The 24,639-nt window shown below is 50.6% G+C and overlaps 1 protein-coding gene across 1 annotated transcript; it reads left to right on the top strand.

Annotated features, from left to right (window-relative positions):
• The first annotated feature begins 3,650 nt into the window (after window positions 1-3,650).
• Window positions 3,651-23,912, top strand: TMPRSS6 (transmembrane serine protease 6). The gene is made up of 17 exons (XM_064154803.1): window positions 3,651-3,798; window positions 3,966-4,108; window positions 4,303-4,370; window positions 5,547-5,731; window positions 8,596-8,637; window positions 9,931-10,135; window positions 10,461-10,597; window positions 12,130-12,242; window positions 12,690-12,799; window positions 13,450-13,595; window positions 14,816-14,914; window positions 17,487-17,600; window positions 17,855-17,971; window positions 19,111-19,279; window positions 20,745-21,016; window positions 22,177-22,313; window positions 23,754-23,912. Exons 1-17 carry the CDS (start codon window positions 3,651-3,653, stop codon window positions 23,910-23,912), a joined length of 2,364 nt encoding a protein of 787 aa, XP_064010873.1.
• Window positions 23,913-24,639: the final 727 nt, after the last annotated feature.

Genomic DNA, 24,639 nt, shown 5'->3' on the forward strand with positions numbered 1-24,639 from the left:
AGGGGCTCCCAACCACCCTTCCACCTTCTCCCACCCCTCAACCTTACCCCAGACGTTGCCTTGTGCCCCAAGGAAGAATGGAGGTTCGGCCAGGGGGTTAGGAAGCAGATGGATTTAGTCACAGAGATGGAGGGTGAGGTTAGAGAGAAAAATGCAGCCCAGAGCTCAGGCAGTGCTCAAACTGCCTTATCTGCATTTATACTCTTGTTCTTATACCTCTCAGCAAGCCTATGAGTGAAGTAGACATCACCATTGTTTCTCTTTCACAGCCTGTGATTTAATCCTTCTCACCAAAACATTCTAGCTAGCTTCAAACTAGCACAGTCATAGAGCACAGGTTCCCCAAAGGGTTTGTGGAGTCTCCATCTCTGGAGACTTTCAAGGCCTATCTGGATGCGTTCCTCTGTGACCTGAGCTAGATTGTAGAGTCCTGCTCTGGCAGGAGGGTTGGCCCCAATGATCTCTTTGGGTCTCTTCCAACCCCTGACATCCTGTGATCTGGTGATCCTGTGGTAATCGGAAACATCACACTCAGTCCCCTCTCACATCTCTTCCTTTTCTTTTTTCACTGCAGAGAAGCAGCAAGTAAAGGGTACTTTCAAGTAAAGGAATTCCTCTGAAGTCAAATCTGATCAAGGTTTTGGGTCCTTGGTTGATTCAAAAGCCTGCGGTGATAGATGTGGTATGCTTACTTAGATAGATCAGATTGAGATTCTGCACTTCTTGTTCTGCTGCAAACACCAGAGAATGAGGATGCTTCTTTCCAGAAAAGTTGGGTGCAAAAAGGTAAGGTGCCTGGCACTGGGAAATACCCTCCCCTGGGTTCTGATCCACTGTGGCAAGCCCTTGGAGAAGCCACATACACATACATCTATGCCTAGAGATGCAGCTAGTTCCCAGCTAGCTGGGGGAAATGATGGATCAAAGTAACTTTTAAAAGTGAAATCTGATCTCTTAACTCTTTCAAGCCGTTCTGAAAGCATTTCTTCTTGTCATTGCATGCATCTACAGTAATGTGTTAGGTGGGATAAGAACCCTGACACATTCCCAGTCAAACACCACAGCTTTTCACCTACGTTTAACATTTATCCACTGGGATCCACTATGAGACAACCACAGGAATGGCTTTTGGTCTTTGTGCGGTCCCAGCCTAAATCTGAGCCAGTGGAAGAACTGCAGCAGCCATCCCTACCCAGCTGCAAAATGAGACCAAAAACGATCCAGGCCAAATAAACTCCACCCCAGGTGAATGCCACTGGCTGGAGCTCAGTCCCAGGTCAAGAGTCGTTCCTGTTGCCATCCTCTCCACCCATTTATTGACAGAATCACTCTGTTTGCTCTGCTGTAGCTCGAGTGTGGTGGCTTTTTGTGGAAAACAAAGGGGCACACACAGAGCTGTGGGGCTGTCAGCAGAAGATGGTGGAAGCAAGGTAGGTGAAGAGGACCTGAGCCTAGAAGAGAAGCAGACGCTGCAGGGAAGGGAGAGTGGCGATGCAACAGAGTGCAGGGAGCCCAGTGTCAGGAGTCCCACTAGCAAGGAGTTCAAGAGCACCAGAGGGAGCCTCGCAGACTGGGGCTGAGGGACGCTGTGCTTTGCTTTTACCTGCACGACCACGGTAGCAACCAGACCTGCTGTGTGCTGCCATCTTCCCGCACTCTGCCAGCCAGCACCTGCTCCATCCTGTGCTGGGGAGCACACACTCTCTATTTTGCCTCCTCCTCCAGTGGGACCAAGGAGGGCAGCTAAGAAATACAGCAGTTGCTCAGCAACTCCCTATTCCCTGAGGAGGACAGCATAAGCTCTCTGCACCAGCTTCCTAGGTGGTTCTTCTCTGCGCAGATGGTAGGTGCACCTGCTCTGACTTTTCCAGGCCCCCCTGCTCAGCCTGTGGATCTTCTGACCCTGCAAGCACCTGAAGGCTCCATTCCAGAAAAGAACGGGCTGCGCTGACCCGGCACAGCAGGACAGTGCAGGACAAAGGCCAAGCAGAAGGGAGATGGCATCGGGTTATTGATTGCTGAGGAGACCTTGAGCTTGGGTAAATAGATGTCCTCCTCTCTCCCCTCTCCATGTATGTGTGAGCTGGCTTGCCTGGGGGGTGTGGGCCAGGCCTCACAGGCACCAGCAGGCTTCAAAGGTAGGTCTGCAGCTCTAGGGGAGACATTGGTGCTACCATCAAAACTTCTAACAAAGAGGCTCTTCTGCCTCTGCTTCCTGACCTCCTCCTCCCATCCCCCTGTCTGCAGTTCTTTGCTTGTGCTTGCTGTTTCTGAAGGGATGTTGTGATAGCAGAGGAGTGCTATTGCTCTCCTGAACTGCCCAACTTGGTTTACTGGAGAAGAGATCCTCCCCAGGATCTGCCTGGGAAGGTGATTCACGAGAAGCCAGGGAGAGCAGCTTTGTGCTGAGCCTGTTTGTGCCACATGCCTCTCTGGAAGGGTGAATTAGAGCAAGCAGAAGCGTGGCCAGGTGTCCAAGTGTTGATGTTCACCAAGCTCACTTTAATCTCCAGAACGAGGTACCTCATGCTCCATTCTGAAAACTTGCTACCATGGTGCAAGGCAGCCTGGAGGGCTTGGGGCTCAGTAACTAGAGGGAAGCAAGGAGACCAAGGAGACCTCTCACCTCAGTTGCCTGAACACTCTGTGGCATCCATGCAGGCTAAAATATGCATGAGGCCAAACATCTCTTCCCATGCCTGTAGCAAGTCCCTTCTGTGTTCATGCCCTCACATGCATATGCACTGCTGGGGCTGAAGATGCCTCACAGACACATGCACAGGGCATAGGCATTCCCCAAGGCTTCTGTGGCCTCCCAGATGTGTTCACATCCCTTTCCCCTCCAGTCACAGAAATGCAGACAGAGTCCAGCAGCAGCTGTGGGCTACATGATGGCAGAGAAAAGGAGAGGGAAGGTGGGTGAGATAACCAAGATTAATGCCCCTCTTTGGGCAGTGGCATTTCTTGCCCTCACAGTCTGGAGCTGACAGAAGAGGAGCAGTCAGGTGGAAGCAAAAGAAGCAGTCTGGGGAAGACAAGGGTCAAAGGAAGACAGAAGATGTCTCTTGACACAAGCAAAAGATGGCAGAGGGCTGAACATTATTCAGGTGCTCCTTCCTCACTAGCTCAGCTTGTGAGTCAGTGCTAGCATGGGCTTGGCCCAGGAACATATGGCCTCCTGGGAATGGCAAGGTTTTCCTACACTTAGGGACTTAGTTGCACAGTGCAGCTTCAGGCTCTGAAGCTATTGCTGGTTTGTGCAGCTTTTGTGTGCATTTGAGGTCATGGGTTTTCTTTTGCATTGATTTCTAGGTCAATAAACCACCAGTTTTAAAACTATTCTCAGCCTGGGAGGACAAATAAGAAATTGTTGCACTCATTTTTAGGTTTAGTAGAAGCAAAACCCAGGGAATGATTTGAAAACAGAGGGATTGCCAGGAGGCATAGACAGCACAGTGTCCTGCAAGCCTGACTCACACTGTGTTAGGGGTTTTACTCACATGTGCACTGAGCAAAGTCTTTGATCGTGAGCAAACAGACCTAGAGATCTTGGGAGAGCAGCACAGAAATGGCAGAGCACCTCCAGAGTCAGATGTCAAAGGATGCAGAAAGCCCAGCCTGACCATGTGTTATATCACTAGATGCCCCTGATGGAGGCCGAGCAACAGGAGGAAGAGTCCAGCTCCCTCTCAAAGGATGAGTCAGAGACTAACTCACGAGGCTGCCTCCGCTACGTGCCCCTGGGGATAGCCTTTCTTTTGCTGGCTGGAGCTGCTGCAGCAACCTGGTATTTCCTAGGTAAAACATCAACATATTTTGTCCCCATGCAGAGGGCAAATGGGTGCAAAGGCAATACCTCAAAGTGCATTACCAACTCTGGGTGATCTTTCCAGACTCATTCACAGGTGTAAACCCTTCTCTCCTACCTATCAGCAAGGTGATCCGGTGGTGTGTTCTGTTGGCAGACTACAGACCGTGGCACCTGGAACCAGCCATCCTGCAGTTCTACTGTGGCAGCCTCCAGGTCCTTAACCGCCGATACTTCCCGGACCTTGGGCGAGCGGAGTCCAGAGCCTTCTGGCTGGAGTCAGCGAAGCTCCAGAACGTGGTGAGGGCAATTTCACGACCAAAGCTGGCACTGAGGCAGTTCAGTCAGTAGAAAGGATATGAGGTTAGTTACCCTCATCCAAGTGACAGACTCGATGGGTCTGTACAGCAAAAGGGATGAAAAATAAGGGTGGCCACAGGTCCTTTGCCACTGTAACACTGCGCAATAGTTATCAGACGATGTTCTCGTTGCAGCTGAAGGAACTGATTCGTGCCACAGAGCTAGGTCGGTATTACAACTCGAGCACAGTGTATGCCTTTGGGTGAGTACCACCCACAGCATATTTGCTTCTTTGTGTGTGAAAGCTTCCAGTCAATTGTACTCTGGTTTCTCTGAAGTCTGGCCATAGCAACCTGCTGCAGTCCCCATCATGATCTCTCGCCGAGGCTGGGCAGACCAGGTCTAGAACGGTTCCACTGTGACAGAGCTGGAGATATTTGCTGTTCATCTTTCCCCATGGTCACAATGAAAAGCTAAAACTGAGAAATTTTTCAGAAAGGCAGAAGTTTAAGACAGGAAAAAAAAAAAATCACTGGGAAGAAGGGGCTGGGAGGGGAAGTCTTCCCTTTCTAAACAGAAACTAAGCAGCTGGAAATTAATTTGTCTAATTCAAGAAAATAATTGTATGGACTGATATTCTAAGCACTGGATGGGAGAGGCCAAAATTCACCATGGAAAAGGTACTCCAGGCAAGAGGCAGGGTCCATTTGGGAACAGGGCAACAGGACAGGACAGATGAGTGACTACAGCTTGGCAGGGCAATAGAGTAGATGAAGAAAGCAGGAACAACTTCCAAACTGACACCTACATTTGCTTCTGACTTTTTTTTTTTTCCCTGTGGAAAACTACACCCCTAAATTTGTCCTGAGCTAAAGATAATTCCAGTTTTCAAACAAGGAAAGAGAAGTTTCACTTGCAATTCTTTCTCCAGCCTTTAACTGAACAAAGGTTTGTTTCAACATCTCTTCCCCCTCCCTCAGCCAGTTTTCTCTGCCAGCTGGTTGGACAGAGCTTTCCCAGTCACAGTCTGCTGCAGCTTGAGCCTGCCCAGCATTAATGGCTTGTGGTAAGGTACTGAGTCACTGGGAGGTGAGACAATTAAGTCTTGAGGGTTACTTTTCACCCCTGGGTTAGTAGTAACAAAAGGTCATTTCTACATGAAATAAGACTACTCATTAGACCAGTCTTGATTAATGGTCACACCAATTTGACTATATATGGCCATCACTGAAGACAGATGCTATAGAATGGTTTCCTCCCCCCCCAGAGACTGAGCACTAACCAGCACCATGGACATAGCAGCTCTCCTACCCCGCTCAGAGTGATTTCTCTGGCTCCCACCAGTGAGCTGGGAAGTCCACACCGATGTGGCTGTGGAAGAGCAGTGTGGGGTTAATCCCTGGGATCTGCTGGGTTTAATGTGCTATTTCTCTCTTAGGGAGGGGGCTCTGACCTTCTTCTTCTGGTTTGCCCTCCAAATCCCCGAGAGTCAGCAGAAGGAGGTGACAGCTGAGAGGGTAAACACAATGCTGCACCGAGAGCTCTCCACCAGATTTAACAGCTCGGGCAGCCTGTCCTACCAGCCGGAGTACAGAGTCAACCCAGACTCACTGATCCTTCTGGGTAAGTGCCATCTGCTCGCCTGGGGCCTAAGCAGTCAGAGATGCTCCAAGATTTACAAGGTGCTGAAGGGAAGTTAGGAGAAAAGGTCAGAAGTCACTACTGAGGGGGATAGGAGAAACCTGAAGAGAATAGGTGGAAAGTGAAGATCAGGGGATACAATTAGATGCATTTCTAGAGGAGAACTGAAGTCTGATTGCAAAAAGCATCCTTCCTTTGAAAAATTAAACATCATTGGATATCTGGCTGACCATAACCAGCTAGATCACTTCTTTTTCTGCTCCCATCAGCTTTTGTTCTCTGGAGTAAGATCTTACAAAGGTCATGACTTTGATCAGCTCAGCTCAGCTCAAAAATAGCAAGCAATCAGGTTTCCTGCTTTCCTTTGGGAGATTATACCAGGCTGCTTGATTGGGAGAAGAACAAATGCAACATACCTGGGTCACCAAGAGTCTTCCTCTGAGGCAAAGCAACTGAAGCTACCACTACAGCTCTTGACAAAGAGTTTTAAGGATGATTTATTTTTATCCACAGCAAAAATCACAGCCTGTTTTAAAAGCCACCCCTACAGAACTGCTCTGAAAACTCTGAATCTGTTAAACAGATTCTAGGTAAAGGGCTCAGGATATGTCTATATTCAATGCATCCAAGTCCAATGGAACTCATATTTGGTCTTTATGAAACTTATAAGCCAGACCTGATCCTTCTTACAGAGCCCCAAGCCTCACAGGTTTTAAAATACATTGTGTTTCTTCTCTTCCCTCAGGACTCTTATTTCCAAGTTTATTCCTTCCAGGGACTTTACACCTGCAAGGTTTTTTGCCCAGACACACATTTTTCTAGGGTGAATCCTTTTTTTTTAACCATGTCCCATCCATATATCCTTTAACTTCTCTCTCCACATCTCTTTTGTTTTGAGGGCTATTTTTTGGGAGTCATCCAAAGAAAACTTGATTTCCTTTTTTTCACACCCTCATTCAGACCATCATGGTTGAGATACTATTTCTGAAGTGTCTCTTGAAGACATCTCTTCCTGAGATTACCATTGGTCACTTGTTTCTGTCATAGAATCATAGAATCAACCAGGTTGGAAGAGATCTCCAAGATCATCCAGCCCAACCCAGCACCCAGCCCTGTCCAATCAACTAGACCATGGCACTAAATGCCTCATCCAGGCTTTGCTTGAACACCTCCAGGGATGGTGACTCCACCATCTCCCTGGGCAGCCCATTCCAATGCCAATCACTCTTTTGTTTCCAGCATACCAAACATTTTGCTCAGCCAATTTGTATTAACTTTCTTAAGATATCATAAGAGAATGTTAAATGCTTCCAAGCCAGCCCATCTAGCATTTTCCCTTCATCTCCTCATTTCATAACAGAACCCATAAGCAAACAAACCCGATGGTGCCATTCTTTTAGCTGTTCCCAGTTCCTTCATATTCCTTCACGCTGGTTTCATGTTTTATTGATTTCAGCAGGCCACATTTCTTTCTATTTTGGAACTAGCATACCAATCATAGTCTCTCCAGCTCCTACTTTCCCTAGTCCTTTCCTCTCCACTCTGAAGCACTGTCTAGCAGCGCAGATAAAAGCCAAAAATCTCTTATACTGCTTGGCCAGAGTGACTGCAAGGCAGTGACTTAACCTCTGGCTTCATTTGCTCTGTAGAGTTGGAGCAAATAGCCAGCAGGACATTAGCACTTCATTGCTTTCTGACAGACTCATTTGCTGGCCTGCTTAGCTCTAAGGATTAAGTCTCCCCGACACCTGCTTTAAGACACAGAGTTGGAAACCCCTGACTAGCACAGGAACCTCTCCAACACTTTATTTTTACCAACAGCTGCTCTCACCCCAAGACCCTAGAGTCCCCCTGCCCCCAAAGAGTTTAGAGACTTCCTTCTGCTTACAGAAACCCAGGTTTTATTTATTACCTTCAGATAAAACATTACTTAATATTAGCTCAGCATATGTCCTTTCCTACAGCACACACTTCTCTGGGAGCCTGTCTTATGCCTGCAGGATCATCTTTTCCACAGTTGTTTTTGCCATAACAGAACTGCTCAGCTCTCCCCACAGAATTGCAAGCTTTGCTTAGGATCTATGAAAGACCAAAGCCCTGACCTAGGCAAGCCCCCAACAGCATTTCTCACACCCAACTGACCTCACAGTGCCTTTTGTCTTGGCAGTTATTCCCAGTAGCACCTGATCTCTGGCCACTTCCAGCTCAGCTGGGAGACTGGAGCAAAGCCCAGCTCTGCTAAAAGTTATTGTGCACCCTGTGACTCTGTTTTGCACAGATTTGTAGTCCTTGCATTCTCTGCATCTCCCTTCTCCAGAGGTGAACTCTGTAAGTATGTTGAGTAGCTCATCAACTAGTGATCACCAAGAGACCTCATTCTCCACCCTCAGTAACTCATCTACTTTTCAGTGAGAGTTATTTAAACTGGAGGAGCAGGGGAGGGGTGAAGGCTCCTAGAAGTGAGGCTGTGCCCTGTGGTGTGGCTGGCAGAGGAAGAAGATGTCTGAAGCAATGCCCATCTCTCACAGGAAGGAGAAGAGATCCTGGAATAGCACACAAAAATGGTCAACTAAAATAATCAGGGAAGGCTGTGGTGGGCTGGAAAGCAAGAATTTGGGCTCTTGTGTTTGGAGTGGAGACCAGAGAAATTTCTCAGAGAGATGGGGTGGGGAAGGCATGGCTGAAACAAATCCCTGAGGACAGACAAAGTACCTGGAGGGTGCCCACAGTGAAGTTGTGAGCCATTTGCAAAGGAAGTGAGGGAGTCACCACCGGGCAGGAGAGCACTCAAATACTACCACTTTATCTTTTTGTTTATCTTCCTGTATATATTTTCTTTCTAACAGAATCCAGTGTGAAAGACATAGTAGTGCTGAAATCCACTCTGGGTAGGCTACCTTCTCCTTTCCTTTTGAGTTCATGACTTTATGGGAGGGATTTTTACAGGGGACATGAAGCTTGTTAGTTTCCTGGAGTGGTAATTGCTGGGAAAGGGAGATGAGAAGAGCAATGAGGGAATGCCAGAGCTGATGTTTGCCCAGATCCAAACTACATGATCCAGCTATATGCTGGATGGCTTTGAGCATCTTCACACCTCTGCCCCAGTAGCGCAGAGAGAACAGCTCCCAGGGGCAGTGCACGGTCGTGTTGCCCCTGTGCTAAGGGGTGCTGTCAGACAGCTGGCTGTGCTGCTGCAATGGACTTAGGCCACTCTGCTGAGTGGGCTGAGGGTTTCCCTGCATGGCTCTGCACTGGATATGCTGTCAGTCATTTAGGACTCCACTGTCTTGGTGATGTTTGAAGATTCTTTCAGTAATTTCAGGCAGTGTTACAAGTTCAGCTTGCATTAGATAAGCTACTAGAAACTCACAGTATCACAGTATCACCAAGGTTGGAAGAGACCTCATAGATCATCAAGTCCAACCCTTTACCACAGAGCTCAAGGCTAGACCATGGCACCAAGTGCCACGTCCAATCCTGCCTTGAACAGCCCGAGGGATGGCGACTCCACCACCTCCCCGGGCAGCCCATTCCAGTGCCCAATGACTCTCTCAGTGAAGAACTTTCTCCTCACCTCAAGCCTGAATTTCCCCTGGCGTAGCTTGAGGCTTTGTCCTCTTGTTCTGGTGCTGGCCACCTGAGAGAAGAGAGCAACCTCCTCCTGGCTACAACCTCCCCTCAGGTAGTTGTAGACAGCAATAAGGTCACCCCTGAGCCTCCTCTTTTCCAGGCAAAACAATCCCAGCTCCCTCAGCCTCTCCTCATAGGGCTGTGCTCAAGGCTCACCCTTAAGTTTTTACTCTGAAAGCCTGCTGAAACCTGGAAATGAAACAAGGGGGTGTAAAGCCAGGAAGAATATGGGAGTGAGAGGAGAAAGAGGTGAAAAAGAAAAGAAAGCAAATGGAAGAGAACTGTACTGTGCTGATATTTTAAGGCTGAGGTAGTATTAGCTTAACCAAGGCAGAGGGGATAGTTGTTACAGAGAGAAACTGGGGCAACAGCATGAGACCTGCGGCACCACATGTGTAAAAGTGAACTAAGGGCACTGGGGTGAGTCAGCCTTACTCTGAAATAGGACAGTCTCATACCTTAATTTCCCTTACAACCATCTCTAAGCTTCCCTTTGTCTTCACTTACATTCCCTTGAGGTTTAAATTCCTCTGTCCTTTCTCTGGATTCAGGTTGCTACAGGTACAACTATATCCAGGAGGATGACATCCTAAGGTTGGAGGGCCCTGACTACCTGGCATCCAGCTGTCTTTGGCACCTCCACAGCCTTCAGGGCTACATGATCAAGCTGCACCTGGAGTGGACTCTCACAGACTGCAGGGACCGCTTGGCCATGTACGATGCAGCCGGGCCCCTGGAGCAGCATCTCATCACCTCGTAGGTAGCTCCTGAGCAGAGCTAGCACAGCAGGGAAGCTGGGCAGGATGGCACAGCACACCGCAGCAGGGGAAGGTGTTAGACTACAGCAGAGGAAGTTCTCTTTGATGCCTCTTGCCAATCAGCTGAAGCCACTGATGTGGGATATCACACAGCCAGCTGTGCAGTCTGAGCCTACAGCAGCAAGAGCTGTCTCTCTGCTGGCCCTTTATCTGATTCAGCAGGCGTGTCCTGTGCATAACAGAGATTTCCACTGTCTTTATTTCACTCCTTCTCTTTCCTTCGCTCATTTCTTACTTCACTCCCATCTTTTTATCTCCCCGAGGATCTATGGCTGCAGCCGGCAGGAACCTGTTGTGGAGGTGCTTTCATCTGGCCCTGTCATGTCCATCGTGTGGAAAAAAGCCATGTACAGCTACTATGACCCCTTCATCCTCTCAGTGCAAGCAGTGCCCCTCAAAGGTGAGGAAGGGTCAAAGTGGGTTGCCATGGATACAGGAATAAGATAGATTATCTCCTACAATATCACATCTCGTAGAGGTGCTCCACCCACATCAGGGTCAGAATTCACTCTATATTGCAAGGGTAGAGGTGGTCACTAAAAGCAGGTTAGATGCTGGGACCAGTGCTGTTTAACATCGCTGTCAGTGACATGGACAGAGCAACCGAGTGCACTCTCATCAAGTCTGCAGATGACACCAAGCTGTGTGGCACAATTGGGATGCTAGAGGGCAGGGATGCCATCCAGAGGGACCTGGACAGGCTGCAGAGGTGGGCCCAGGCCAACCTCATGAAATTTAACGAGGCCAAGTGTAAGGTCCTGCACCTGGGTCAGTGCAATCCCAAGCACAACTCCAGGCTGGGTGGCAAATGGCTAAGAGCAGCCCTGAGGAAAAGGACCTGGGGGTCTGGGGTGATGAAAAGCTCAACATGAGCCTGCAGTGTGAGTGCAGCCCAGACAGCAACTGTGTGCTGGGCTGCAGCAAGAGCAGTGTGGGCAGCAGGCAAGGGAGGGGATTCTGCCCCTTTGCTCTGCTCTCGTCAGACCCCACCTGGAGTAGTGTGAGCAGTTCTGGAGCCCCCAACACAGGAAGGACATGGAACTGCTGGAGTGAGTCCAGAGGAAGGCCATGAAGATGCTCAGAGGGCTGCAGCAGCTCTGCTATGAGGACAGGCTACAAGAGTTGGGAGTCTTCAACCTGGAGAAGAGAAAACTCCAAGGAGACCTTATAGTAGCCTTCCAGTATTTGAAGGGGCCTATGGAAAGGCTGGGGAGGGACTATTGACAAGGTCTTGTAAAGACAGGATAAGGAGTAATGGGTTTAAACTGGCAGAGGGGAGATTCAAGCTAGGAAGAAGTTCTTTACAGTGAGGGTGGTGAGACACTGGCACAGGTTGCCCAGGAAGCTGTGGATGCTCCCTCCTTGGAACAGTTCAAGGCCAGATTGGATGAGGCCTTGAGTGACCTGTTCTAGTGGGAGGTGTCCCTGCCTATGGCAGGGGGTTGGAACTGGATGAGCTTTGATGTCCCTTACAACCTAAACCATTCTATGATTCTGTGTTGCTCCCTTGCCTGTGCTCATACATTAGCACCTGGCTCAAGTCTTTACAGTCTTCTCAGACTGGAAATCAGAGCCTGAATGATCACCATACTTTAAAAAAAGAACATAATACCTTAAAAGGAGGCCAAACTTTCATATAAGGACAGACCAGATATGGCCTGGACATCACATCCAGATGCACTTGCAGATAAACTCAATTCAAGAGTCTCAAGCAGCAAGGTGCATTACCATTGCCCTTCTCTGGGCATGAGGAAGAAGCTGAGAGTCTTGCCAGATAAAAATGGCCCTGTGAAGGGCAATGGTGGAACATCCCAGTCCCCTCTAGCATCAGGTCTTAGACCCCCTTTTTTCCTCTCTTACAGCAGGATGAGCCTCAACCCAGGCTGAGGTTGAGCTGCCAGGTAGCAGGGCTTTCAGTGTCTCTATTTACAGCCTGTGAAGTGAACGTGACCCTGCGGGAGAGCCTGGAGCTGCAGGGGAAGATTGGCACCCCACACTACCCCAGCTACTACTCGCCCAACACGCAGTGCACCTGGCACATGACGGTAAGAGCTGGCTCCCACAAGAGCATCCAGCCCAGCCCTCAACCTCCTGTGGCACTCCCCACATCAGAGAGGGCTGCAGACGGCGCTCTCAGTCCTATCATGGTGAGGAGCAAGCAGAGGGTGGCAGCCTGCCTAGCCTTCACATGATGTATTTCTGAAGGAGAAGGAGTCTAACATTCCATGCCGGCACAGAGGTGCCGTTGCTGGAGATGAACTTGAAACCTGACCTTCAGGGAATCTTTTCAAGGCAGAACCAGGCTGCTTGGCTTTGCTAGGACACCCTGGGCTGCGGCAGAAGCGCACTCTATGGGGTGCTTCCTTCTGGCCTGCCATGTGTTGATTGTCAGCTCTCCCACTCACATCTACCCTGAACGTCTTGTGCCATCCTGAGGGGGCTGCAGCACTCACAGGAGTCATCGACACTGCTCTGGACCCCCTTGCCTGCAGGTTCCATCCCTCAACTATGGGCTCACCTTGTGGTTCAACGCCTACTCTCTCAGCAGACAGAAACAGGACCTGCCCTGTACCCAAGGCCAGTGGATAATTCAGAACAGAAGGTGTGTGCTGGGGTCTTGTTTCGGTCTCTCACTTTTCACGTTGGATTAAACAGGGATTAAACCTCTGCAAATTCCCCACTGTCTTCAGACACCAGGTCTGAGGAAGAAGAGCTTATCACCACCCCCACTGGCCACTGCTTATGCTGCTGCCTCAGGCTTTTCCACTTGTTTTCAGCCTCTCTTGTTCACAGGCTCCCAATGTGTCTATGTCTTACAGACTTGCTCTGAGCTACAGTCTGCCTTCTCTGTCATGCTGCTTGTATCAGTCTTCCTAGTTTCCTCCTGTGTGTGTAACCCTGGTGTCCTCCCACGTCTCCCGGGTTTGCAAACCTGCCTGTCACAACCTCTGCAATATTACCTCTGTGAGCCTTTGCCTTGCATACACCTCCGTACAGATCTTCCCCCTAGCTCCCTATCTCCTGCTTTGATTTCACCCATTTCCCACTGCCAGACTTCCCAAAATGAGCAGCCATAAGTAGCCAGGTCTGCTGTCCACCACTGCCCTGCTGCAGCTGCCATTTTGCCTTCCTGGATTCCCCTAACACCTAATTTGTGTGGCCCACTTCCCATCCAGCCCCACAGAGCCTCTTTGTCCCACTTCGTTGTCCTCCTCCCCTGCCTAAGGCATCCTGCCTTTGTTTGCTCCTCAGGCTTTGTGGCCTCCGGACCCTGCAAGACTACGCTGAGCGGATCCCAGTCACATCCTCTGCTGACATCACCATCACCTTCACCTCACAGATCTCCTTAACTGGCCCTGGTGTTCAGGCAGCTTACAGCCTGTACAACCAATCTGACCGTAAGTTCAGGCTGCTCCCTGATCCTTAGTGGAGCAGTGACAACCAGCAGCCCCGTGCTTGTGTTAGGAGAAATACAAGACACCCTGTGAGCCCTAGGTGCCAGCTGCCTGCGAGGCACATCCTCTCAAATCAGTGATGCACATAGCACTGATGCCCCAAAAAGAGGAGGCACTTCATAGAATCACAGAATGATGATGTTGGTTGATTTGGAAGATACTTGCAAAGTTCATCTAGTCCAGCGTCCCCCCTTGCAGCCAGCAGGTCCATCCTCCACTAGATCAGCTCAGAGCCTTGTCAAGCCTGACCTTGAATATCTCCAGGGATGGGGTCTCAATTACCTCCCTGAGCAACCTGTTCCAGTCTTTCACCGCCCTCATAGTAAAGAACTTCTTCCTAACACCCAATCTAAACGTCCTCATCTCTAATTTCAAACCATAGCCCCTGGTCCTGTCACTGCAGTCCCTCTCCAGCCTTCTCGCAGGCCCCCTGCAGTTACTGGAAGGCTGCTACCAGGTCTCCCTGGAGCCTTCACCTCTCACTTTCCTGCAAAGTTGCTTCTACACATGTGGCCCTGCCTCATACTGCCAGAGCATCCATATGTCAAAACCAAGGTCAGAGAGTTGCCTACACTTTCATCCCCATACCCACATCATGGACTGGCCTTGGGAATTCAGCAAGAGACCATCTGCAGCTTGAAGTGACTTTTATTTTGATTGTCAGAGCTCTTACAGAGAGCTGTTTCCTGCTCACCTCGGGATGCGTGCAAGTGAGAGACAACCACAACCACACACAACTGCACCTATGCAAATGCATGCCCACAGGCTGCCTTTCCAAGGTATCTCCATCTCCCTCCTAAACGGCGCCTGTAGCACACACCAGCCCCTCAATGCCTGCACCTGGCAACAAGTGTCTAACACCAAACCCCTCACAGTCCTGACCTCGTTTTAATAACGACTCCAGAGCTTTCCCACAGCATTCAGCAGTCATGAAACGGTGCTAACCCAGATGTACAGCATGCCAGGCGGGTGGTTGTCCTGCCCCTTGCCCAGGGGTATGACAGGAAGCAGAGGAAAGAGCCCTCTCCCTGCCTGGCTTCATTTGCTGCAGCAGCCATGGTCAGGAAGGTGGCAGCCCCACACTCCTCTTTGGAGCCACAGTACTCTGCTGCAAGGAGCTTTCCAACTTGCTGGAGACTAACTGCTCCCTGGTGTTTTCACAGCCTGTCCTGGGGAGTTCCTGTGTTCTGTGAATGGCTTGTGTGTCCCAGCCTGTGATGGAATCAAAGATTGTCCCAGTGGACTGGATGAGAGAAATTGTGGTGAGTGATTTCTTCACCCTGCTGGTCCCTAGTCTCAGTAGGACACAGCACCTTGCTTCTCCAAAGGTAGGGAACGATGAGGAGGATTCAGCTGGCCTAGGTGCAGCCTTGTGCCTGTTTAGAGCCTAAACCTAGGTGTAGTCTTGTGCCTGTTTAGAGCCTAAACATAGGTGCAGCCTTGTGCCTGTTCAGAGCCTAAACCTCTGCATCCTTAAAATACTTATGCCATGGCCATTTGGGTTCAGCCTGCTTGGGACAGAGCAGCAACACTTATTGCTGCTGTGCACAGCACAGTCTTCCCAGGGGGACCTCTAGTACTCACGCACCAAGAGTTGCAGGCAGCCTGAAAGAAGCCTCCTGCCCAGCCCAGCCCAGCCCCCACCTTGTCCTGCTTTTCCCCCACCCACGCTCCACAGCCAGCCTCAGCTCTGGCCTGCAGCTCCATCTGCTCTTATACCTTCCTGCCCACACTTCCCCAAGCCAGCCCTCTGCCCTGATCTCTCTCCTTTCCCTCCGGACCATTTCTGACACTTGATCTGTAGAGATCCTCACCTATATATTGCACCACATCTTTGAAGCATCTAAGTCCTTGATCAGCCATCAGCAGTCTGTGCTGATGCAGACACCATCCCTGGCATTCCAGGGTTCCTGCAAAGCCCCATTCCTAGGAACAGCTATTCAGACTCAGGCATGACAACTAATGATTCTGTTCTCCCATTCCTGGCGAGTGGGGGGCTTCTCACATTGCTGTCACCACTGAGTTTTCATTAGTTGTCCCCTGCAGCTGTTTTTTTCACAGACAGAAAGATCCCTCAACCACTGGAGATGGTAGCCAAACGTTCAGAGGAAGGTGTAGCAAAATCTAAAGTAGAAGAAGGAGAAATCTTTCACAAGGAAGGTTTAATTCAGTGCTGGAAATGTGAGAGCACTCACAGGATTGCTAAAGTTGTGTTTTGTATTCAGAGAATCACAGGATCATCCAGGTTGAACAAGACCCCTGGGATTAGCAATTCCAACCATTAACCCTACTCTCTAAAGGTCACCTCTAAACCCTATTCCCTGGCACCACATCTAAATGGTCTTTAGACACATCCAGGGATGGTGACTCAACCACTTCTCTGGGCAGCCTCTGGTCTGACTACTTTTTCTGTGACAAAAAATATCTTGCTAATATCAAGTCTAAACCTCCCCTGAGGCAGTTTGAGGCCATTCCCTCTTGTTCTGTTGCTAATTACTTGTGAGAAGAGACCAGCCCCAACCTCTCCAAAATGACCTTTCAGGTAGCTGTAGAGTGATGAGGTCTCCCCTTAGCTTCCTCTTCAAACTAAACAGCCTCAACTCCTTCAGTCACTCCTCATTAAGATTTTGTTCTCCAGACCCTTCCCCAGCTTCACTGCCCTCCTCTGCACTTGCTCCAGCACCTCAATATCCCTCTTGTATTGAGATGCCCAAGATGGGGACACAATGCTCGAGGTGTGGCCTCACCAGTGCCAAGTACAGGGGGACATTGTCTTGTGGACAGTGTGCTCTGTCCCATCACCCAGCTGTCTGATGTCAGGGCTTGCTTCCTTCCCTCATGGAGACACAAGCATCTGTATGAATAGCTGATCCCTCCTTGCACCTTACTAGCTTCTTGGTCCTGGATATATTTTGTGTTTCACAGGTCAGCACAGGCCAAGACTAAACAAAAATGTGTTTCTTTCTCAGTGTTTTCAAACACCCTTTTATACTGGAAAAACAAAACAAAGACATCCTTATTTCCTTCCTTGCTTGTATTCTGCATCTCTGCTTATTCATTCCGTGTCTGTATGGAACAATCCTTGTCCCATAGCATATATTCCATACCCAAATTCAGCTTTCACATGGCCTCAGACCTTCACGTGCCTTAGACATATGGGAGCCTCATGCTTACTAAGAAATGACAGTCATTGCAGTAAGAAAATGCAATGCAGCAGGTGCTGGCAGGAGGTACTGCCCCACCATGCTGAACAGAAACATAAAACAAGTTCTTGTTATGAAAATGTGTAATCAGAAGTTAGATTCTGTGACAGGTAGGCACCTTCAGCCCACCATGAGCAGCTCTCAGAGATAAAGGACACAGAGAAATCCATTGCTATCAGAGAGCAAGGGGAGAAGGTGGTGTACATGGGAAGCCGACCCACGAGCTGGGGCTGGCAGCAAGGCAGGAGGAGCAGCGACCTCACGGCACAGGATGCACTCCTGCAGAACCCAAACGAGACAAGCAGAGCAGGGCTGCTGGCGGTAACCCAAAGGCTGTCAAGGGCCCACTGATCCTGGGGCAAGTCTATAGCGATGAGACAGGCCTGAGGCCAAGCCAAGTAGTCAAGGAAGGCCAGGTCAGCACGGACAAAGTGAAAGTCAGGGTGCAGGCATACCCACGGCGCAGATCAGGCAGAGCCTGCAGGGCTGCACTGTGCCAGAGCTGATCTTGAGTACATCTTACGAGACGGGGGAAGAGGCTGCAGAGCCTCCTGGTGCCTCTAGAACCCTGACCCCACGCCCATTGCCATGTCTTGCGCACCTAACTCCTGGATGCTTCCCTCCCACACAGTGTGCCCTGCCAAGTTCCAGTGCCGCGAGGACAGCACTTGCATCGAGTTCAGCAGGGTCTGCAATCAGCAGCTGGACTGTGCCAACGGCAGCGATGAGGAGCAGTGCAGCGAAGGTAGAGGGGACAGGTCTGGCTGCAAACACCTTCCCCTGTGCTCAAGCCAAGGCTGCCAGCAGCATGCTTCCCTCTGGTGAGGCAAGGGCAGCAGCTGCTCGTGGCATTTGCTTTGCTTGTAGATGACAAAACTTGCTCAGGGAATTCCCTCACATCATTTATGGAGTTCTCCCAAGCTCCCTCTTGCCTCTGCCCCCACACTCAGAGGGCTTCAGGCAGCAACTACAACCTACCACTCCTTTCCCTCTTTGCAGTGGTGCCCTGTGGTCCTTTCACCTACCGCTGTGAAGATGGCACCTGTGTGAAGAAACCCAACCCCCTGTGCGACACCACTGCAGACTGCAGGGACCTCTCCGATGAGAAGCACTGCGGTGAGGAAATGCCTGGTGGCACTTCAGCCAGGCAGGGTCAGGACAAGGCTGCCAGTCCCCCTGCCACCCCAGCACAAGCACCTACCCTCTCTTGTTCCACCACCTTCTCCCTAACCCAGCTCCTCAGCAGCACTGATGGCATCCTGCAGTGGCAGTAGCCACAAGCTTGCTCTCTGTGCTGAGCCCTGAGCAGGCATTTGCTCTTTGGCCAGCTGCTCCCCAGCTCCTTCAGGCAGAGGCATCAGGCCAGCTATCATCTCACAGGCCAGGTCCTGCCCACAGGCTGCCTGTCAGATCGCTCTGTTGGCTTATGTGAAGCAATGCCATCCTGCAAGGCTCCAGCCAGGGAAATCACTCGTGCCTGCATGGTCACTGGCAGAGACAGAGCTTGTGTTTAGATTTCCCTGCTTGGCTTTTCTGGAACCCCAGTGACAGGGAATGAGTGTGAGGGCTCCTTGACATGGCAGCAGGTAGCACAGGCAGCAGGCTGCCTCAAAGGCACCCCCAGGCTGTGCAGGCATCGGCAGGCACATGTGGTGGGTGGAAATGTTCACGAGGCCTGTCCTGGGCAGTACATAAAGCACCTGCTGGCTGGGTGAGGCGAGGGATTAGAGTCAACCTCTTCAGTCGATCAAGTAGGAAAGGAAGGGCAGGCACAGTGTATCATGGCCTGGAACACAAATCCTATGAGGAGAGGCTGAGGGAGCTGGGGGTGTTTAGCCTGCAGAAGAGGAGGCTCAGGGCAGACCTCATTGCTGTCTACAACTACCTGAAGGGGCATTGTAGCCAGGTGGGGGGTGGCCTCTTCTCCCAGGCAACCAGCAATAGAACAAGGGGACACAGTCTCAAGTTGTGCTGGGGTAGGTGTAGGCTGGATGTTAGGAGGAAGTTGTTGACAGAGAGAGTGATTGGCATTGGAATGGGCTGCCCAGGGAGGTGGTGGAGGCACCGTCCCTGGAGGTGTTCAAGCAAAGACTGGATGAGGCACTCAGTGCCATGGTCTGGTTGACTGGCTAGGGCTGGGTGCTAGGTTGGACTGGATGATCTTGGAGGTCTCTTGAACCTGGCTGATTCTATGATTCTATGATTCTATGTGCCCTTCCTCCCCTGAGGTTCCTGCTGTGTGTGTCCCTCCCCAGAGTGCGGGCTGCAGGCCCCTCTCAGCAGGATCGTGGGTGGTGCAAGCTGTGTGGAAGGGGAATGGCCGTGGCAGGCCAGCCTGCAGGTCCGAGGGCGCCACATCTGCGGGGGAACGCTCGTCGCGGACCGCTGGGTGGTCTCAGCCGCGCACTGCTTCCAGGACGACAGGTAACAGAGAAGGGGGGTGCTGGGCAGGAGAAGGATGTGCATTGCTGTCCAGCTCACACATGTGGGAGGATCACCCAGCCCGTGAAGATGTCAGAAGGCAGCAACAGTCGGGCAGGTCACCTGTGGCTTGAAGCTGGGAAGAGGGGTATGGATAGGTGCACTAGTTTGGGTGCACATGCAAGGGGAAAGAGGCAGTGCTGGGATTCACAGGGGGGCTTTGGGAGGGCAATGGTAGGAGAAGGCACTTCACAGGTCCAACTTTGCGCTGGCTCTCACCTGTCCTCAGGTTGTCACAACTATGGTGGTGTCAGCATGTGCCAGGATGTGGCCAAGATAACCTTAGCTGTGGAAGATGCTGTTTGGGTCTCATGCTGGTGCTCTCTCACAGTTCCTGCCACCCAGTGTATGCACCACAGCAACCACAGCAGTAGTCAGATCATGGGGGCTCATTCATTCTTTCAGACTGGGATGAAGTGAAGAGGATGACAGGGCTGGGTAGAGGAAGGAGTGTGCACCCTCAGGACCAGTCTCTGCTTCCTCCAAACTCCCTTTTTCCTCTACCAGTGAGCCGGTGGAGAACACTCACCTCCTCAGTTAAAACTGCTGGACTTCCCTATCTACCCTTCTCTCCTGGTGCTATGTGAGCTCTGGAAGGAGGAACTGGTGTTCATCTTTGGTGTGGCAACACCAGCCTTGCATGGACTGAGGATGCTTTGCAGTAGGCTTCTCCCCTCATTCCACTCCTGCCATGCTCCTACCTGCATCCTACAACCCTGTAAGAAAACCCACCAGTGCACGGAGCAGGCCTTTCAAGCAGTCCATGTGAGATGCATTTGGCCATTTTGGAGTGTCCCAGTGCAGGATGGATGGAGCTAGCACATCTCTGTTAGATGGCTTATGTGTGTGCCTGTAAGGAGAATTTAAGTGGTGTGAGAAATAAGAAGGGAATGAAAAGAAGAGCAGAAGAGCAGAAGAGCATCAGCAGGAGCATGCAGTGGACCTTGCTGTGGGCAGCAACCTGTGGAGGCAACAGGCTGAAAGCGAGTCCTGAAGGAGAGTTTAGAGCCAAGGGAATGGTCAAACCAAACTAGGGAGGTTTTCACACCCAGAGAGGCAGAGTGGGAGAAACTGATACGTGTAAGGTGTACAAGACTTTGGGTCTAACACCAGCCCTCTTCCTGCTTCCTCCTGCTCTGCTCCTGGGTGATGCCCCTCTGACCTGCACCCTCCTGCTGGAGGCAGGTTCTCTGTCAGCTGTTAGCTGTTCTGCTGTCAGGGATGTCACCTTGTTAGGCTGTTTCCAGCTTTAGCTTTTGGATTCTCAAAATCAGTAGCCAATTAAAGGAAAAGGCCCCTCTGAGGGAGATTATTATCCATACCAGACTCCTCAGAAGACTGTAACAGAAGCAGACAGCCTTACCCATCCAGCCCTGTGATGAGCTGTCTTCTCTGCTGTGTCCTGCAGGCTGGCCTCTGCCTCCATCTGGACTGTTTACTTGGGCAAATATTTTCAGAATGCCACCAGCCACACAGAGGTGTCCTTCAAGGTGATCCACCTCTTCCTTCACCCTTATTACGAGGAGGACAGCCATGATTATGATGTGGCCCTGCTCCAGCTGGACCATCCTGTGATCATCTCACCCTTAATCCAGCCCATCTGCTTGCCTGCTCCTTCTCATTTCTTTGAACCTGGCCTTCATTGCTGGATCACTGGCTGGGGAGCCCTCAAGGAAGGTGGTAGGTGCAAGGTCTTTGCTGCTGGCCTACTGTAGCAGAGCCAAGGCAGAAACATATGCTCAGATGTAGGGTATGCAGGTTAGGCTTCTATTCACCCCAAAGCATCCTCCACTCTCTTTGCTTTTGGGTCACAGATTGGCCAAAGTTACCTATTGAGTGCCTTGAAGCCTCGTTTGGAGAGCCAGGCATGAAAGTCTGGGAATCTATATGGGGACAGCACTTGTTCCTTCATCCAGAGACTAGAACAGCCCTTCAGGAATTAGAGGTCTGCCTAGTGGCTATTAACTCATGACAACACTGTGGAGAAGCCCCAAGCCCAAATCCCAGCTGCATGCTTACATAGGTATGTGGGATGTAAGCATGATATGTGGGATGTAAGCATGTTATGTGATCATTCCACTGATCAGAGAAAGCAGAGATCAAAAACTTGCTTCTCATCAGATCTGGAATGGGCCTCCCAGAGACCCCTGTTTGTGTCCCCCATAGCTACACTTTCCCCATGTCAAAGAACCTAGACCTGCCTCCCCCCAGAATCACCTGCAGCAGTAAATTCAGTGTGAGCAGTGCAGGGCCACCTGAGGATCCCAGTGTGTAATTGTTAGCACACACTCTGGTACCACTGGCCCATTTTGACCACTGCTAGGGGCCAAGACCTGTCCTGCAGGGTGGCATGGATGGGTCCATTCTGGTTTGTGAGGAAGAATGTAGCTGCACAGATATGGACTCTTCATGTTGCCTCCCTGTAAGGACAGCAGAACGGGTCCAGGCTGTTCTCTGGTAGTGCCTGTCAGTAATATGGATGCATCCATGTCAGCTTAGTTGCCCTCACTAACAGAAACAGAGGTCTATCCAGAATGGGAATCTTTCTTTGCATACTTAACTGGAAGACCTTAATGCTGATTTCAGTCAAGAGCAAACCCAAAACTCTGACATCCCAGAGGCTTCCTCAGGTCAGAGGGAAAGAGACTGAAGGGGAAAGTTACTCCTTCCATGCAGGTGAAGTTCTCTGCTGAAAGCCAGACTATGATGGCAGTGAAAGCAGAACAGAAACTCAGCAGCTCTCAGCACATAGCAAAAGGGGCATGGTCCAGAGGGTCAGGGTAAATGATGGGAAGCTCCACCATTGCTCACTTGCACTATTTTTGGTGCTCTCCCCTCAGGGCACATCAGCAACGTTCTGCAGAAGGTGGATGTGCAGCTCATCCAGCAAGACATCTGCAGTGAGGCCTATCACTACATGATTTCTCCCAGGATGCTGTGTGCTGGGTACCGCCAGGGCAAAAAAGATGCCTGCCAGGTGACAGAGGGGTTGTGGGCTCAGGGCTGACTACCAGAGGTGGGATGTGTCCTAGCTCTCCCAAATGAACAAAGATAAGGGTGAAAAGACCATGAAATGCCTGACTCCCTTAACATTTTCTCTGATCTAAGTGGCCAACAAAAGCTCTCAGGACTGCTTCTTCACAGGTTTTTTTTTTGCTTTAGAGAGGATCCAAACACATTTAAAGCTCTCCTTTTCTCATTTCAGCCCATTCTCCACTCTACTTCCCTCTTTAAAGTCACATGTCTACATCAGCCTCTTACCCCCTCAGTCCCTTTAGCATCTTATAGAATCGTAGAATCAACCAGGTTGGAAGAGACCTCCAAGATCATCCAGTCCAACCTAGCACCCAGCCCTATCCAGTCAACCAGACCATGGCACTAAGTGCCCCAGACAGTCTTTTCTTGAACACCTCCAGGGACAGCGACTCCACCACCTCCCTGGGCAGCCCATTCCAATGCCAATCACTCTCTCTGGCAAGAACTTCCTCCTAACATCCAGCCTATACTTCCCCCAGCACAACTTGAGACTGTGTCCCCTTGTTCTGTTGCTGGTTGCCTGGGAGAAGAGGCCACCCCCCACCTGTCTACAACCTCCCTTCAGGTAGTTGTAGACAGCAATGAGGTCACCCCTGAGCCTCCTCTTCTGCAGGCTGAACACCCCCAGCTACCTCAGCCTCTCCTCATAGACTTTGTGTTCCAGGCCCCTCACCAGCTTTGTCGCCCTTCTCTGGACACCTTCCAGCACCTCAACATCTCTCTTGAATTGAGGGGCCCAGAACTGGACACAGTACTCAAGGTGTGGCCTGACCAGTGCTGAGTACAGGGGCAGAATAACCTCCCTTGTCCTACTGGCCACACTGTTCCTGATCTGTTAGACAACAACCTCTCTATTCCTGCAGTACTATCAATCTCAAGGAATTCCTGTCTCACTTCCCTTCAAGTACCCAGTTATATTTCACCAGCTTTCTTGCTCTCCACATATTTGCAAAGGCCACACTGAGAAGAAAGCAATGAAGCTGTCAGCTTCTTGGGACCTGGTTAAGGGGGAGGAGTTTGCACCATGAAGGAACACAACAATGGGTCAGATGTTTGCAGTGGAAATGGTTTTTCACATCTGCCTAAGGAACAAGGAACACTGCAGATGTCCCAGGCATGAATCAAGGGGTTGCAGGAACCTTCATACAGAGGGGCTAAAAGCCAGTGTGATCCAACAAGAGAAGCTGGTGGATCATCAATGCTTTTGTGTCTTTATTCCTTGAGCCTCTTGATTGTAAGTTGCTAAGCAACTTCAGTTCCTGCAAATTCAGCTGGATGTTTGGGGGTTGGACAAGATGACCTTTAAAGGTTCCTTCCAACCTACAGCATTCTGTGTTTATGTAATCATTACCCCACCCTATTTCTCTCTCCCTCTCTCTAGGGTGATTCTGGAGGTCCACTGGCCTGCAAGGAGCCCAGTGGCAGGTGGTTTCTGGCAGGTTTGGTCAGCTGGGGAATGGGATGTGCTCGCCCAAATCACTACGGAGTATACACCAGGATCACTCAAGTGCTGGGCTGGATGAACCAAACCATGAGCTGAGAAAAGTGCATCTCTGCCTCTCCCCATCAGACTTACACTCACATGGCAGTCATTCCTCATCTTGCTCATTTGCTTCTCAGAGACGAGAGTTTCTGTGTGGGATGTTACCAGACTCAAGATGCTCTTCTGAGCATGGCGAAGAAAGCCAAAACACAGATCTACAAAACTGCTATGGGGATTACAGAGAAAAGCAGGCAGATCCTCTTCCTCTTCAGGGAGCACCCCGAGATGGTCTTAGGCCATCCATCCAACAGAGGTGTTGGGGAGAGCAGAATGGACAATAACACAACACACAACAATGGTCCCAAGTTGATGGTTTCTGAGAAAAGGAATAAGGGGACTTGAACTTTCCATGAACCATGTGATTCAGCCACAACCTTGTGCTGGAACATTTGCTGAAAGAAAATGTGACTGATGTAGTTAGAGATTCCAGTAACTGTGAAATCAATCTGCCTCCCTCTTCCTTCCTGCTGCTCGTCCTTCTTCCCCCTTCCCCTCCCATCACTCCTCCTCTCCCATCTCCCTAATTGCTTTTCTGAGCTGGCATGTGCTGCTCAGTGTGCTGCTCGGCTCAGCCAGGCAGCTCTTCACGTCTCGCTGACTCCCAGGCACAAGTCCAGCATCACCCCCTCAAGCGCGTGCCCTGCCTCCCAGCTGGAGCTGCACCAAGCCTCCACTGCTGCACTTTCCTCAGGGAAAGGCCTCAGCCCTCGGTAAAAACACTGGA

This window comes from Pogoniulus pusillus, chromosome 15 (genome assembly GCF_015220805.1).
Source record: "Pogoniulus pusillus isolate bPogPus1 chromosome 15, bPogPus1.pri, whole genome shotgun sequence".
NCBI lineage: Eukaryota > Metazoa > Chordata > Aves > Piciformes > Lybiidae > Pogoniulus > Pogoniulus pusillus.